The sequence below is a fragment of the Pithys albifrons genome, chromosome 6, assembly GCF_047495875.1.
Source record: "Pithys albifrons albifrons isolate INPA30051 chromosome 6, PitAlb_v1, whole genome shotgun sequence".
In the NCBI taxonomy this organism is placed as follows: Eukaryota; Metazoa; Chordata; class Aves; order Passeriformes; family Thamnophilidae; genus Pithys; species Pithys albifrons.
In genome coordinates this window covers 11,081,992-11,099,969 of record NC_092463.1, presented here as the reverse complement: position 1 = coordinate 11,099,969, position 17,978 = coordinate 11,081,992, and the positions used below count along the sequence as shown (strand labels likewise).

General features: G+C 38.3%; 1 protein-coding gene across 7 annotated transcripts in view; it reads right to left on the bottom strand.

The window, feature by feature from the left end:
• CDC42BPB (CDC42 binding protein kinase beta) overlaps window positions 1-17,978 on the bottom strand; it is a 96,757-nt gene that overhangs the window by 11,178 nt on the left and 67,601 nt on the right. For 2 of the 7 annotated variants that reach the window (XM_071557464.1, XM_071557465.1), the window contains exons 19-30: window positions 16,839-16,987; window positions 16,142-16,236; window positions 15,975-16,054; window positions 14,501-14,551; window positions 13,302-13,391; window positions 12,791-12,865; window positions 12,295-12,400; window positions 9,761-9,897; window positions 9,041-9,180; window positions 7,399-7,480; window positions 4,056-4,272; window positions 3,589-3,651 (exon numbers count right to left, since the gene is read on the bottom strand). In XM_071557464.1, coding sequence (XP_071413565.1) covers window positions 3,589-3,651; window positions 4,056-4,272; window positions 7,399-7,480; window positions 9,041-9,180; window positions 9,761-9,897; window positions 12,295-12,400; window positions 12,791-12,865; window positions 13,302-13,391; window positions 14,501-14,551; window positions 15,975-16,054; window positions 16,142-16,236; window positions 16,839-16,987 — 1,285 coding nt within the window. The remainder of the gene's footprint in view (window positions 1-3,588; window positions 3,652-4,055; window positions 4,273-7,398; window positions 7,481-9,040; window positions 9,181-9,760; window positions 9,898-12,294; window positions 12,401-12,790; window positions 12,866-13,301; window positions 13,392-14,500; window positions 14,552-15,974; window positions 16,055-16,141; window positions 16,237-16,838; window positions 16,988-17,978) is intronic. The other 5 variants (XM_071557466.1, XM_071557468.1, XM_071557469.1 and 2 more) reach the window with 3 other exon arrangements.

Below are 17,978 nucleotides of genomic sequence, written 5' to 3'. Positions count from 1 at the left end.
CAGTTTCCCCTGGAATTGGGCAATGTCTTATTTCAAACAAGACAAAGCAATAACATTTGAATTTTTGACTCAAAACAACATCCCCAATGTCATTTAATCTTAGAAGTCAAAGAAATCTTTAAAAACCTGTATTCCCAAGTTTATTTTTACATTGCAATAAAAGTTTCAGCTTTGATTAAAATCCAGCTTTCAAATAGCCACATATTAAATTACACTGACAAAGGAAATCAAAGAAATCATTGATAAGACCAATCCTCAGGAATCTCTGACCCAGAATACAAGGGAAAAGGAATGGTGGGAGGAACATTTTTCCTTGGAGAAGGAGGACTGGGTTAAAGATCACCTAGACAGACTTGACATCTACAAGTCCTTGGGCCCTGAGGTGATGAATCCATGAATTCTGAGGGAGCTGCTGGACACCACAGTGAGGCCAGTCATGGTTAGCGGTGAAAAGTCACAGTGATTAGGAGAGGTGCCTGAGGACAGGAGGAAAGCAAAATGTCATCCCACTCTTTGAAAAGGACAAGAAGGAAGACCCAGGGAACTATCAGGCAGTCAGCCTCATCTCAATTCCTGGAAAGATGATGGAGCACCTTATTGGAGGTCATTTCTAAGCATATGGAAGACAAGAAGGTGATCAGGAGCACTCAGTATGGATTTAGTAAAGGAAAATCACGCTTTACCAACCTCATTGCCTTCCACAATGAGACAACAACCTGGATGGATGAGAGGAGAGCAGTGGATATTGTCTACCTGGACTTCAGCAAGACTTTCAACACTGTCTTCCATGATATCCTCATAGACAAACCCAGGAAGTGCAGACTGGGTGGTGGGAAGATGAGGTGGACTGAGAACTGGCTGACCAGCAAGTCCCAGAGGGCTGAAATCAGTGGCACATGGCCTAGTTAGAGGCCTGTCACTAGTTATGTCCCCCAAGGTTCAGTACTGGCTCCAGTATTGTATCAATGACTTGGATGAGGGGCAGAGGCCTCTTTAGAAAGTTCACCAATGACACAAAACTGGGAGGAGTAGCCAAAAGCCCAGAGTGCTGTGCAGGCCTTCAGAAGGACCTCAACAAAGGCAAGTGCATGGTCCTGTATCTAGGGAAGAAGAATTTCAGGCACCAGTTACAGGCTGAGGGGCTGACCTGCTGGAAAAGCAGTTCTGTGGAGAATGACCTGGGGGTCCTGGTGGATAACAAGCTGTCCCTGAGCCAGCAGTGTGCCTTTGCAGTCAACAAAATCCTGGGATACATTAGGAAGAGCATTGCCAGCAGCTTGAGGGAGGTGATCCTGCCCCTCTACTCAGCCCTAGTGAGACTCCACCTGGAATACTGTGTCCAGTTCTGGGGCTCCCCTCTTCAAGAAAGACATGAAGCTCCTGGACTGGGTCCAGCAGACAGCTACAAAGATGATGAGGGGACTGGAGCACCTCTCTTATGAGGAAAGCCTGAAAGAGTTGGGCTTCTGAGAGAGGACCTTATCAACGTCTGTAAGTATTTGGGGGGAGGGTGTCAAGAGAATTGGATCCAGGTTCTTCTCGGTGGTGTCAAGCAATAGGACAAGAGGCAATGGGCAGAAACTGATGCACAGGAAGTTCCATCTGAACATGAGGAAGAACTTCTTTACTGTGCAGTGACTGAGCACTGGAACAGATTGACCAGAGAGAGTGTGGAGTCTCCCTCATCGGAGATACTCAAGAACTGCCTGGATGAAATCCTGTGCCATGTGCAGGGGATGACCCTACTTGAGCAGGGAGGTTGGGCCAGATGACTCCACTGGTGGTCCCTTCCAACCTTACCCATTCTGTTATTCTGTGAAATTCAAATTCTTGCATCCAGGGTAACTTCAAAGAAATATCTTTTTGGAACTCTGAATGACAAATACTAAAACCAGTCAAAGGGATATCTCAGGAGTGTCTTAGTGACTTTTCCAAACGTGAAAAAGGCACCTTTTAATGTTACAAATCTGTATCACTATCCTCAATTTTGAGACAGTTAAAGACACCAGAAGAATCTAAGCTCAGAGGTTATAAAATATAGGTGAAGAAAGCATTAGAAATAATCAGAGAGTTGTTTGCTCTCATACCACAAAAAGTATGGATTTAGAGTGTAGTCTAAATTTAGAATGCCTCAGTAGTTATAAGAAAGCATGAATTTTCACAGGATATGTTTGGTACTTTCAAAGTCTAAATTAAGCTGCAGGAAAGCTGGAGAGTGACTTTTCACAAGGGCATGTAGTGCTAGGACAAGGGGAAATGGCTTCAAACTGAGAGAAGGCTGATTTAGGTTAGGTAATAGGAAGAAATTCTTCACTGTGTAGGTGGTGAGGGTTGCCCAAAGAAGCTGTGGATGATCCATCCCTGGAAGTGTCCAAGGCCAGGCTGGATGTGGTTTTAAGACAACAGGTCTAGCGGAAGGTGCCCCTGCCCATGGCAGGGGGGTTGGAACTAGACGATCTTCAAGGTCCCTTCCAATCCAAACCATTCTATGGTTCTATGAATATTTCCTACAGTAACTTGGAAAAGAATAAAATAGTAGTAGATTGTTGTGTTTTAAATACAGTAATTGAAATAGAAGTAAAATAGTTGCTTCTTAGACATATATTACTTAACTTCCACAAATCCATAGAATTCCATTTAAATCAACGAGTTTTTAAATTTTTTTTGGTTCATCTGTTTGGTCAAAATAAGAATATCTCATTTTGGAAACAAACTGCAAAATAAACCAGATTTGTTCTTTGCTTTTCCATGTTTAAAATTGCACTTCATATGGAATGACTCCAAACACTGCTCATGTCCTACTAATCTTTCTGGCCTCCATGCTTTCCCTACCACACAAGGCATGTCCCTCGCTGTCATTTGTGTTAGTGCTCAGTATATCCAGTCAAAGAGAAAAATGCTTCTCTTACTCCCTAGCTGGGATTTCTAATAATTCAATGAAAGAGAGATATGCCTGTGCTGCCCAGTGACTACGCAGCATATGCTATACTGTGGTACCTGGAGTAGTGAATTTATGGAATGAACACAGTAAGTCTTCAGAAAGAACAGACTATACTAATCCCCTTTTTCCCTAAGCAGACAGCAAAGTGCATTAAGGACAGGAAGGAAAATGCAGGTTCAGAACAAAGCATGGAGTTAAGGAAATAGATAATGGAAAGGAGAAAGGAGGCACTTGCTTTGGACATCATTGGTCTGAAAGAGAATTTGAGTGCTTGTCAGATTTCTGGAAGAAACAGATAATGAGACGTGAAGGCTTTAATGGAAAGTCTGCAAACTCTGTGTGTGCAGTGCATGCTCTGGATGCTGAAGCATTTTGCTGCCTGCTGTGGGAACACAGTTAAGGCGAGAATGTGTCAGAATATACTGAGTAACTCATCCCTTTAATTTCAGCCAGTCAACTGAATGTAATGATAATGACCAAATTAGTGCTTATATCTCACATTCACTTTTTCTTCTCATCAATTAACTGAGTGCTTAATACTTAGTACACATGAAAGGCTGTTGTGCAACCTATATTACAGCAGCACTAAAAGTTATGGAGCTCATTATTCTGTATGTAATTACTGCATGCATTATGGCCTAACTTACCATCACGGGTCACCTCTATCACATACAGTCCTTCTTCTGAACCGATTGCTATTCTATCTCGATCTAAACCAAGAGGAAAAGAAAAAGGCTATTAATTCAGGTACACTTCATCTTATCTTCAAAACAGACTGTTTGCTTTGAACAGCTGAAAAAAATTTCTGGACAAACAGATTTTCAACAGCAAATCAATTTTGGTTAAGTTCACACAGTCTGTCAAAAGCATGCTACGTAACATGTTGCTAAAACAACCTCCTAAACAACTAAACATTATTATTATTTACTCCCAGTGGATGAAGAAATATGACTATCAGTTCAAGACTAGTGTTTTCCCCATTATTAAACTCCTACGAAGGAGTTCAGCTGAGGAATTTATTTCAAAGTGGCAGTGCTCTTACTATGGAGCATAAAGGCTCCATCCAAAAGTTCCAACAACTCTCACACACTTATAAAAGTTAAAACAAACATACCTACAATAGCAGCTGCTACACTTGCTTTAATAAGAGGCAGTGTACTGTCATAGGCTTCTTGTGGAATATGGACAACCTGGTTCCTTAGTCTGTTTTTGTGCAGGATAGACTGCAACCCTTCTAGGATTCCAACCCACTTTCTCTTCTCATTCTCATTTTCTGTCAGGATCAGTAGAGAACAAGACTTTGAAGGCAAACCTAAGAGAGAAGCTGTAACCTTTTAACAGAGAGAGAAAGTGAAATTAGCTAGAGTAATAAAAGCCCTTTTTGTCATACAGAACTGTGAAAATAAAATACACTTTTTCATTACAATGCAATGATGTACCTGAGAGGCATGCACAACACAGCTAATATGGCCACAGTGCTTCAAAAAAACAAACAAAAAATAACCACTGCACAAACCATAGTGGCTCAGTTTAAAAGTACTTAGTCTTGCTTAATCATTTTAGATCGTAAAATATTCTTATAATAATCAACACATAACAGTAAAAGACTCCTTCCTGCTATGAACTGGAATTTCAGCAGCATACCACAGTTTGTCCTGACCCCTCCCACCCACCATATTTTAATAACTTATTGAAAGTGCCACACATGCTTTCTGAGCTACATGTATTCAAACCCAAAGGCATTGCAATGATCAGTTCTAGATTTTGATATTTAATTTTCAAATATTTTTCCAGGGGAAGAGCTCATCATAGCCTATCATATTAGCATTCGCAGCTCTGTTGTAAAGCAGTGTTTGAGACTGACGTCTGCATCCTCCTACATGCCCATGTTAAAAGAAAATCACTATGGCTTCCTTTTATTTTCAGGTAAAACATCCTATAGATCTCAAGGTAGAAAGTATTCTAAACAGAAAAACTATCCAGGAACTTCTGTTGCCTCAAGCATGCACTTACTAACTCTTAATATTAGTTCTGTGTCCTGTATGAAGAGTTTGAAGGGTTTGTGGGATCACGGGAACTATGCTTTCAATCACAGAAAAAAGTAACAGAAGGTGCAAAAGGGCAAATCTGAAGACTGTAGCATGGATTAACAGACCTTCAGCATAAATGCCTTCACAAGAAAATCATCATAAAGATGGATAATGAGGTTATGCAACACACACACTTCCTGAAAGAGAGAATTGAAAAATAACACTCATCTCAAAGATAAAATACAGAACACTCCAGAAGTAAGATGAAGGTAAAGGGAGGTAAGAAAAGAACCAAGTAGTTTGCCATTGCTCATAACTCTTATTACTGTGCATCGAGCTTTATTCATGTAACTAAGCATTAATATTTTAGAGAGATGAAGATATGATGGATATTTGTAAGTTAGAAAACAAAACCAAACCAGCCTTCAACTAAGGTTTCCCCTTTGAAGTATCACTATGTATTACTCCTCTCAGTCTTTTGAAGGTGGCATCTTACATATAGTCAAATGCAGAAAAGAAATGTGTGAAGTTGGTCACCTTGCATTATTTATCATACAAGAATTCAGTATCTGCTACGGAACTCAAGACTTCTTAACTCGAACTCCTAAGCTGCGGAAGCACTTCAGTACAGACACTCCTACACTATTATTAAAAATGTATATTGATGGAAGCACTTAGACTGCAGTGCCTAAATGCCAGGACAGCCTAACATCCAGCTTTAAAAACTGGTTGCCAAGGAAAATGTTGGGAGTGTCAGGGAAGTTCTTCCTCTTCTTGAATTCATGGGGGGTCAGAGGTGGTCAGAGGTAATTTTAGTGTTAGGCACCATTCTGGTATTGCTTTCTGCTGGCGGAAGATCCAGAAGAAAGGAAAATCTGTCCTTGGTTGGCTGCCAATATCATCATGTGTTATGTACAATGACACATATGAAAGAAGGACACATTTTTACGCAGATTACATGAAGTTACAGTTTTAACTGTTATGTAGAAGCTACTCTCCGTCATTATGTCAGCAAGATGCAAATCTAGAACTAAATGAAATCGAGAAAAGAGTCTCTCGCACCAGTGGTTTCCAGTTTTGGAAATTCCTTCTTTTGAAGGAGGACATAAAACTGAGAAAAAGAGGTGGACTCGAGCAGCGTCCCCTCTGGCCTCCAGTACCTAAACAGATTTACTCACACACCAGGCTTCCAGCTAATTAATCAGATCTCTTTAGCAGGGGATAATCTGATCAAACCACGGAGGTATTTTGTAATGTCTATCCACACAAACTGTCTTACATGGGGATATTTGACGGAAGTGGTTTTTTTTCCTTAGATACCCTTTTACTTAAAAACTGCAGGTGGAAATTAGAGCAGTGAGTCAGGTAGGCTAAACTGTATGGATGCCCTGTTCTTAAAACAATTCTGCATAGCATATTTTCTCTCCTCAGAAGCCCTTTCCCACAGTATCCCATGTTTGCTAATTTAAGAAGAGAGCAGGCAGATGGGAATTTAAAAAAAAAAACCAAAACACCCAAACAAAACTCAAAACAGAAACATATAAGAGGAAAATTAAGGTACAGGTAGTAGTAAACTAAAGTATAAAATTCCACTGCAGAAAGTATTTCTAGAAAAAAGCCTCTTGACAGAAGCAGTCAAGTAGTAAAGACATTTCCTACATAAAACCCTAAAGGACCAAATGGTAGTGACTGCATGTGACTGTCAGATCTTTGTTTTCCATATTTCACTGATTGGATTCTAAATGACTGAGGATCAGAGACGCTGAAAACAGTGACTTTCTGTATTCAAATGCAAGGTATTATAGATACTGGCTACTAATGTACCCTGCTGTAAATTTTAAAATTCCAGATTAAATGTAATTTACATAAAACCTAGGAAAGAAGTTCCTGTTGTTAATACCTAAATACAGCATTCAGAAAGAACATAAATCAGAGGATATTTTAACTCAGCTAATTATTTTTTCTTATTTTATTTTTTCTACTGTACTTAAATACGAAATTAAAGAAACTGAAATTTCAAATGTATTTCTTAAAAACAAGATAATATATGGCAACTGGAATCAATGAGCACAACCCAGCTTCAGACTATTCTGTTACAGCATCAGCTCCTGAAGTAAGAGTCCAAAGCTAAGCAAGAAAATCATAATCTGGTAATACTAATGGAAGAAGAGACAAAATATACTGAATTACAGTCAAGAAAACAAAAAAGCCAAACTCTATATACAAGGAATCAGCAAAAGAAGGAGAACTTTGTTCTTTACAGTTTGGATATAGAAGGAGTACCATATTGTTCCCCTACACAGCAGTCCTTGTAAATTCTTACATTTCTGCAACTTCAACATTAAATATGCATAATGTATGCCAGTATCAAAACACAACACTGGTATTGAACTTGCATTTTCTTTAAGAGTAAATTGGTAGCCATACCCTGAATATACAAGGGATGTCTTTACGAGTTGCATGTATCACATCCGATGCTAGGACAGAGCTCACACAAAAATCTTCATCTCTAGTAAGAAAGAGAGCAAGAGAATCACATACAAGCACAGACTAATATTGCTGAGCATCATCTAGTTGGTATCACCACTGTTTCATAGGCTGCAATCTCCTAACACCGCACAGAGGTCACAACTGCCATCATTGCTCTGTTATGCTCTAACCATCCTTGACCCAAACAACTCACAAGCTTCAGTTATGTTTCTACAGCATTCGGTGCATGTAACTCAGTCCACCTGAATTTAAGTGGGGTGGCTTTGTGTAGTTTTGGTGTACCAACCACACCTATTCTACAATAAGAAGCAAGAATATTGCTCTTCCAGCCCAGCAGACACATTAGAAATGAATAATTCATACCTCAATGTGTAGCAAGAGAGGGGCCTTTGGAAAAAAAGAAAAATCACATAAAAAGCTCTTGGCAACATAATTATAGTTTGTGGGATTCAAACAAGGGTTTTCAAAACAGCTAGATTTTATTCTCTATTACAGTAAAATAAACAGACATCAGAACAACTTTTGCATTTCAGAATGCTCCACCCCAGAGGGCTTGTCTACACAAGCCTTTTTAAACTGAATTTGACCAAGTTGATCACCATAATTGCCTATTTTAGTGCAAAGATGACACTAATGTCTGAAACTTGCCCATGCTAAAATTCATAGCTGTGGTGGTTAACATCTATTATAAACATCTAAGAGTCCTCAGAAGACAGCCTCAAAGAGGCAGCTACAATAAGCAGATAAAGGATGGAACAATTGGTATAATATCTGGCTGAGTTGCTTCAAGCAATGTACTGATGTGAATGCTGCTATCTGCAATACTTCCACGTTTCTGCTCCTGCCAGCATGACAGAGCAAGCTGACACTGACAGTTCTTAGTGACTGTGAGAACAGCACAGCAGTACTGGTGCAACCCATGGTACTATCTGGAAAAAATGTAAATGAAGGTGCTTCTGAATGCAAACTTTATATTCAACAGAGATACAAAGATGCTGTAACATTAAAAGGTATTATACTTGCTTGATATTTCCATAAATTTTAATAAAAAACCCTCTTGGTTACTCTGATCACTGTAAGACTCAGATCTTTTGTAGACAGTGTTCAGTGGTTCAAATGATTCCCCATGAAATAATAACTCCTGTGAGAAGGCAGGGTCAGAGCCATTTGCAGTACAAATTAGTTCGTGCTCTTCTGCAGACTACTTCAGTTTTTCTAATATTCCTGAAATTATTTGCTATGGGATGATCTGTGACTCAGTGTTGAGGTCAGAGGGCATGAGAAAAGCAATCTACCAAAGTACATTTGCTTTCCACAGATGCATAAGGAAAGTCTAGGAAGAAGCATGCTAATATTGTATATATTGGTGACTGTAGTTTAAGTGACTGTAAAGTCACTTAAGTGACTTCTTGCCGAGTCTGCTTGATCAGCCTAAATTTAGCTGCAGTCTATATACAGAACACATATATCTTCTTAGACCAGAGCTCTCATAATGTTATGGTTTCTTGTGTACTATAAATAAATACTGCTGTTAAGAAAGAAGTACTGAAGATTTCTACACTGTCATAATAATACAAACCTGAGATCCAAGACTTGACTTGCCACAACTCCAGGCTGGGTGGATTTTCCTTCAGGCACATCATATAAGAACAGTTTACAGTCACAGACAACTGCATAAGCCCTCTGCCACCCTTTCTTAACTCCTGTAGGCTTTGGGACCTGCATATAAATAACTGATTGCTTATTAAATGTAAGCACAAGTAGCAGACAGAGAAAGCAGGACATTTAGAAAAGATTATACTAAGATCAATGGAATTAGAATATATTCTATTTGCCCTTCAAAATAGTATGAAAAAATCTCCAGTAATCAAGCAATCATTTATCCTCTCTGAAATTCAACCATTTCTTGATAAAGTTTAATAAATATATTAAGGTTTGTATAAAGATATTAGGCTTGCATATTCCACAAATGCCAAAATGGTAGGACAGTTTACCTTCTATATTATGTTTACATCAACAATGACAGAAATTCTTTCTTAATCCATTCTTTTTTCCCCCCCTTGATGCTTATGAACACTGTAGCTACTAATCTACTGACCTTCAGCTCTTGTAGTAAGACCAAGCATTTCTCCCACATCTAAAGCAACGAAGGTTAAATAAGTTACACAGATAGCACACAAAGCCTTAGGGCTTTAGCACTACTTAGGAGATCTGTTTAAACATACTTAGAGGTTCCAAGCTACATAGCTGTAAGTGAAGTTTAGTATTCTACTCTTGACCAAGAACAAAAGGCTGTTACCTTGACATAACCTTTATAGGCAGTTCCTATTCCTCTTTGCACGTCTACTCCAAGAGGCCTTTTGGCTTGCTCAGGGGGTATAGGGCAGACCTGAGGTGCACTATCCTTGCAGGAAACATGGCATGCAAATGAACACACTAAGTACAAAAGAGAAAATTCACAGTGAAATGCATGTATGAGTCAATCACAACAGGTGATTAATGCAGTCTACCTTCACTCTCAGCAAAGTAATTAATCACACTGAAACTGGCAAATAGCTCACTTGCAATAGCTCATTACACTGAAGGAGCAACCACACCTAGATAGTGTGTGAGACTCTCCAAAGCTCTTTTATTTCCTCTTTTTAGCCTATTACATCCATAAAGGGCAGGAACTGAGTTCACATTTCAAGGAAAAGGAGTTAGGCAGCCATGCTAATGTTAAGCACCAACTAACTCAGTGACAGAAGAGAAACGTACTAATGAAGGAGGATAAAAATTATAGGGTAGTGATAATAGGTGTTTAATTTGATCCAAGTATGCAAGAATACTTCAAAGTAAAAATGAATCAACCAAAAAACCAGAAAGGGTTAAACCATTGAACACAAGACAGACTTGAAAGCATTAAATAAAGTAGAAACCAGGGACAAGGACTGAAATACTGCATGATGAAAAAGGTTTATGTATGTATATATATATATTGTCCAGAGCTCAAGTAAGTTCTAATAAGGAGCAAATTGTTGTTGCATGCCTTCTGACCATTTGCACCACTTTGTGCTGCATCAGCAAGGGACAAAGGCCTCTAGATCTTTTGCCTACAGAGCACTTCAGGCAGAAGTAGCACACAGAAAAAACTCATAATAAATGCTACTTCACATGAGACAGACTACAAGAACTGCAGAATGAGTCAATGTGTCATATTGAGGCATCCAACCCACAGCTTATGGGCCAGATCTTTCCACAGAGATTTTGCTTGGTTTGTTCCAGCTACCCTCTTTCTACCAGTAGGCTTGGGAAGGCAGCAGGAGAGGGGCACAACACTCTGGTTTACCCTGTGTTTCCTTCTAATCACATTCTCAGAAGTGGAAAACTGGCAGGTATTCTAGGTACATCTAGTCCTGTAATTATGAAATGTCAAAAGATTCCAAAAACTCTGGAAACAGCCTGCTTCTGCTAAAGCCACAGAGTGGGCAACAAAACTTCTCCTCACGATGCCTGAGGGAAGAGACAGCAGAGAGGGCAGCCCTGAGAAGGCTGCTTGGCTTGTGCTTTGAGTTTCCGTCTGCTCCCAGGAGGACAAGGGTTACCAAAAAGTCATACATGCCAAGTACTGTAGGTGCTTCCCAAGACCAGGTAATACATTCAGCTCTTTGAGGAGGCATCATAATTATTTGGGATTGTGATTATCAAGGCACACCAGTTGTGGAACAGGGAAAATTCACAAATATAGTCAGTTCCACAGGCCTCTGGAAGTGTATCTGTATTTTAGCACGGTCTTCAGCATTATAGAGAGAAGGAACTGGAAAAAGCAAGTGATTGGGAGTGGAACATGGCAGAGATTTGTTCTGCTGGAGTCATCCCTATTCTTTTGTCAATGTGATTCTAGTTTTTTCTGTAGCTATCAAGATCTGCTGTAGCATAAGCAAACTGGAAAACTAATGATGCAGAGCTTAATCAAAATACATGAGACAAAAAGAAGAGTGAAGCTGATAGCTACACTAAGGGAAAAAGACAGTTTCAAGCTTGCAGGAAGAGATACAAAACAAGAGTTCAGAACTGTCAGCAACAGGAGACAAAAGGCAGCCCCAGGGCAAGTGCTGACAGAGTGATAGGTCCTCCTGGGGAAGAACTGCCATCAGGAATATCTGCCAGGAAAAAATGCCCTGAAGAGCAGATGAGGCAATTTAAATGTGATACTGAGGGTGTCAGTGGAGAGGGTGTCACTAGCAAGAACTAAGCTGGCCACAGAAATAGGGTTATTTATATTGTAGTGTCTTCATCAGGTTCGTGACCTATTTAAATGAGTTCATGTGTCCAATCATAATACAGTAAGTATTTTCTAAATAAAAATACCTTCTTATACTCAAACATGGAATTCAATAATGACACATGCATCAGAGAAGGAATTTTAAATTAAAACTATTGGACAGCAAGACAAGTTACAGATCAAATAATTTAGCAAATGGCCCTGCCAACATATGGGGTTTATGATCAGAATAGCATAAAATATACATAATCAGTTTCATATTACCAGATCATTCCTGCAGCATTCTCTGTTACAGCGAGAGAAACCAGTCCTGCCTTCCCCAGCCCCTCCCTCACACTGTAACAGCACTAATGGTAGTAGAATTAATTAGCAACATGAAAGGGAATCATACTTCATCATGTGTCATCATCATTTTTCTAGAGGGATGTAAAAGAAAGGAGAACCATTCAGTGGAAGCCACCCCTTTATTTCATTCCCTCCCCAAAGATATGGCTGCCTTAAAAAACATTAGTGTTTTGGGATGCTTTTAGAGGCACTTGCTGAAAATATAAAAAGTTTCACTGACTCACCGTCACAGGCATAACCTTGTCGAACTAATCCCACCATAAGAGAGGTGCAATGACTACACTGAGTAGGGCTTGTGAATGACTTGATATTGAGCTGGTGAGCTTTAGGCTGAAAGAGACATTCAGGATAAAAAATAACTTAATTTTCTGGACTTAAGTAATGCAAGCACCTCCCTTCACCACCCTCAAGTATATCAGTGTGCACATTATGAAATCTGGGCTTCTTTTACATAAGTGCAGCTTGTGAAAGGTGCTTCAAGACAACATTAACAGCTTTATTTCCAACTGCAAAAGACACTCAGACCAAAAACTACAACCATTTTTAGTCATGTCTTCCAACAAAACAAAACTCATCCAACATGCACTTGGAAAAACACAGACCTAACAAACACACACATGACAAATCCAAACTGGACAAGAACAAACACAGAGGGCTAATTATTATAGACTATACTTTTTTCCTTTGTTCTGTAGAATAAGGTTAGCACAGTCCCCCTACCTTTGGTACAGCTACAGAAATGGACTGAATGGTGGGGGAAGGAGCAGCAGGCATCCTCTGAAGCCGAATTGGTTCCTGAATCACAAGAAACTTTAATTGAGCAAAATAAGGCTTCAAGAATTTGTTTCAAGATGGGGGTGGCAAAGCTTACTGTTTTCTGATATATTTTTTTCTTTTTTGAAAATTATTAAAAATATAATTGTTGTAAACATTGCCATTCTGATTTAATTGCAGCAGATTCTGTTTTAAAGCACTCACAGGAAAGCCTGCACACTAACAAACAAGCAGCAATACAGAAAACATGAAAATGAGGTACATCAACATACAGAAGGCAGCGAAAAGGTTTCATTTGCAACTCTCCTCAAAGCAGGTGAAATTAACACTGAGACATTGCAAATCAGCAGCATTCAATTGTGCTTCTTCATAAGGAATGCTGCAATATGTATTATTGTGAACAAGACAGAGCCTTTCTGGTGAATTACTCTTCAGGGTAAAATAACGGTTTTCTTACTTCTTGTTGTTGCTCTGCAGTTACAACTGAAGTAGATGGTGAAACTTCTGACTTGGGACCCTGCATTTCCTGCTCACTAATAGAGCTGGTCTGCAAAAAGCAACAGCAAGCATGTTAGATTAGATACCACGTATCTGAATGTAGCGTTTTCACATGAACAGAATGGAAACAAAACCCAATATTGGTTTGTATACAAAATACACAAACATCTAACAAAATCTTACACAAACATCTAACAACCTACCACTCTGAAAAAAGATCTTTCCTCAAAACAAACCCTGCCACCTGATGGAAAAGCTGGAAGTACTGAAACGCAAAATCTCATTCTCATAGCAGGCAGCATCATCTCCCAGCAAGGCTGTGTCTAATCTCTTGCATGCAGGTATGGAATAATGGTTGAGAAGCTTGGAAATTATCCCTAAAATAGCTGATTTCTCATGGTAGTTTACTACACTGGGATTTGTCTAGCACACCGCAGCCAGCAAGTCTGCCACAAGAAAAATACTTAAAGTAGTAATACTCAATCTTTAAAGAAGTGTGTTTAAAAATTGTTGGACTCTGCCATTAAACAAATCATGTCTACTTAATCATATTGTCTTATATTTCACTAAAATTTAAGACTAGCATCCATTACAAGCCATCTATTAATTTCACACTTAAATTAGCAACTACTAATTGCCAGCACAAGGGGGAAGTATGCTACAATTCCAGTGCTAAGGCAGCTGGGTGTGGAAGTAGGACTCAGCATTACTGTACTCTGAGGAAATCATGAAAACCATGATTAACAAACATCAGATTAGACTTCACATCAATGATGTAATTAGCACTAAAGACAACAAGTAATGAATCACTCACTTCCCAGCCAGTTTAGACAGGAAGAAGCTTTGCTTAAATTCAGTTAGCTCACTAAATATGTTCAGATACTTATTATTTTTGTTTTGTTACAAACTGATTGGTAGGGATGGGTCATTTAAGATCAAATTGTACCATTATGTAATATGAACAATTTCAAAATGCTATGTGTGATTCAGCTTTAACCATATAGATAGCCAAACTATAAAACAAGTAAGCCTCTAAAGAGGTTTAGTGGATTAAGTTACAGAGAAATTAAGGAAGCAAAATATCTAGTTTTAGAGGGCCATTTTTACTATGACAGGTCACAACAAAATAAGGACACAAAACTACTAACAAAAACTTACTTCTTCCCAAAAGGCTAGCAGAGAAGATGTAGACGAAGAAGAAACAGAATCCTTTGTTGTAACAGATATGAGGGATAAAAACGATCGCTTATCACCCACAGGAAAACTTCAGATAGAATATTAGTTGGCTAGTTAAATAAAATGTTTTGTATGGCCAAATGATATTTATTCCAATTAAATTAACCCCAGTGCAGATGATACAAACTATCTTTATAAGTACATGTGAAAAAAAAATTGTCAATGTCAGTCATTAAGCACAGTATCAGCCATTTTAATGAATTTAATCAGAAAATGCCACCTGTGTTTCCACAGAGACTATGTGTTTATTTCAGGATCTGTAGAATGGCATCTTGTTTAGTTAAGGGCTTGATATTCTAGATGTTACTGTTTTAAGTATATCTGGTACTTTTTAAAGCAATGTTTCAAAATATCAAGGTCAGTAGATAAAAGTTATTATTGAGATAGTGGCATATATAATGTTTCTCTCTCTTCCCTCCACCCCATCCCTATAGCACAACTGGCCTCAGCAAGAAAGTCAGCATGGACATTGTACGGCTGGGAACAGCATATACACAAATTGTACACAAATATCACAGCATGTCCATAGGCTTTTTTTTTTTTTAGCAACACTGACAACTGAAAAAAATAATAGAGAGAGACTACACATCTAGATTAAAAATCTAACCAGACTGATGAGGTTTTAACCTGAGCCTCTTTAACTCCGCTTAGTAAACAAATTATTCTTTCCAGTTCAAGCTCTTGGTTTTATCCTTAACTGTCTATGCTTTGAAAACAAAATTTAAAAAAAAATCCCAGAAAAATCTCCACGGATCAAGAGTTCATGAAGTAAGGAAATGATTCAATGTTGCATTTAACAGCTGCTTCCTCCGGGAACGAACAAATCATTTAAAGTGAAACGCCTACTTGGAGCTGTGATTTGTATGATTAGTTTTCTAAGGATCACAGGGTGTGTCACGATGAACTTATTATACCAACATCTGTGGGTCCTCTGATTCTCTTTCCAGCTCCTTTTACTCTAACCACTCCATTAAGATCTGGAGCCAACAATTTTACATATCTGTTTAAACACTCCTTGAACTGTGTGAACACTTTTCCTTGTAATAATCAGCATCTTCCAACTGCAAAGCATTTAATCCATTATTTGTAACAGGGTGTGCCAGCATTTCCAAAACCCCTGAATATATTTCATTTAGCCAAATGTCTGAGATTAACCTAAACAAAGAGGCTAGGATAGGAAATAATTAATGTGAACTTCTGAGAGTATTTCCCAAAGGTGCCAGCTTCTCTACAAAATGCCAAGCAATCTGACATCTACTGGGCATCCAATTCTGTGCCACGCTGATTTGGCTAACATGCCAGATCCAAATGTGCCACATAGTGCCTAAGAGTTACTTTTATATAAGAATATAATTCGGTTATCACATTTTTATAGTTATTTTATGTAATAACTCACTCTGAAAGTCAAATCACGTGTAAGAGGAGAGGTGTTGAAATAGTCAAAAATGGAATCTTGAAAATCAGGAAGTTTGAGACCTAAAACCAAAAGCAGAACAGGCTTAGATAAAAGGCAACATCACAGGTAGGGTTAGAACTCTGTTAAAACACAGTAACTTTAATTACCTGAATCTGTTCGGTATTTTTCTTCCAGTTTTTTCTTCAAACCTTCCATCTCTTCTAGCAGTTCTCTATTTTTTGCTTCTGATTCCTTTAATTTACTAAAGCAACACAGTAAGATTAAAATGCAATCTGAAGTGTCTCAAAGGCAGGAATGTCAGCACACAAGATTGTTAATTTCTGGTCCTATGTCTCCAGAGTCTCAGAAAAGGTCTTTTTTTTTGAGGAGCATTGTTTTTTTTTAAGATATTATCTTAAGGCTGATTAATTTTACTTTTCCCTTGAATAGGCACCTCACTACTTGACTAGATATTTAAAACTGTACTTGAGACTTCTGCTATCATTGCAAATATCTGCCAAACAAAATTATACTAATAGCAGCTTGACTTTTAATTCCCAAGAATATGTTTAACTCTCCACTTAGCCTAATAAATGGTGTGAATTTGTTTTGAATTTGCTTTTATGCCTTTTTTACCTCAGATGCACAAGATTTGTATCTTCAAACAGCAGTGAAATGTTTACTTGAAGAAATTTCTACAGTTCTCATTTGACTAGGTAAGAAACGTGTAGTCTGTAGAACAGGATCTTTCTGGCAAAGTTCAATATCCCAAGCACAAGGGCCATTTTAAGAAGGTTGCTACTATTCTGATCAGCAGTTTAGATCTGTACATTAGAACCCAAACAGAACCAAAGCTCTTATTACCTTTCAAAAGACATGTTTGCATCTTTAACTTTTCGTAGCTCTTCTTGAACTAGTTGTTTGGCACGAATTTCTGCATCAAGGGCAGACTGTAATTCCAGCCTGGCTGACATATCCAACTTCTGACTGCGTCGCACTTTCCAAAGGGGATCCTGTTGCAGTAAGTTACTAAATATTAGTATCAACAGCCTAAGGATATTTCTGTTCTGGTCCAAAGACATAAATTATCTTTCACATTGGTTCAGAGAATGCTCTTTTAATTAGTTATGGACAGTATAACTGCTGCATGAAAATCAGTCAATAGTCAGACTTCATTACATAAAATATGAAGTAATGAGCAATTTTAATACTGGCTATACCATTATACACAATATGCTTGAAACCAAAGTGCTAGATCACTGAGCATGGAAGTCAAACTGAGAGAACCCATTGAAAATGGCTAGTTTTCACTGTCCAATCTAGAAGAGAGTGTAAACTTGCATAGTGACATAACGGACTTTCAAATATGAGATAAATGTTAATATTTAATGTAAAACATACTAATACAAAACATACCAAGAGTAGCAAAACCATGAGGAAAAAAAAAAGAAAGAAAGAATCTAAGTCTTGAGATACCAAAGATACCTAAAACATTTGCCTTAGCAATTCTTATGCTTGCTAAGGAGCATATGCTACACTTCTGCATATACCATGCAATTCCACCCTCCTACTCCCAAAAGCAAATGCTCTGCACCTTTCCAGGCATTTTTCAGTGTGGACTACATTTCTGATATTCCCTAAGAAATACCTCTCTAGTCACACATAAACTTGCAAATACCAGTCGTGAAAACCGAGAGCCATTTTTTATGTTGAGAAATAATTGCCTTATATCAGGTTCTGCAGAAGTTACAATACCAGTTGTAATATGAGGATCAGACAGCATTCTTTATTCTGGCAGTAGCTAAGATGAAAATGTCAACTGCATTTGATCCAATTCTTCTTCCTATTAAACCTCTCAATATTATAATCTCCTTTTTATGAAGTAAGCAAATGTTAGCTCATAGAAGTAATAACTTTCTCTTACTCTCTCATATTCATAGGTCTGGAAGGGGTGAGTAACTTCTTATATGTATAAACCAGCAGCAGATGGACTCTGCATGGCAG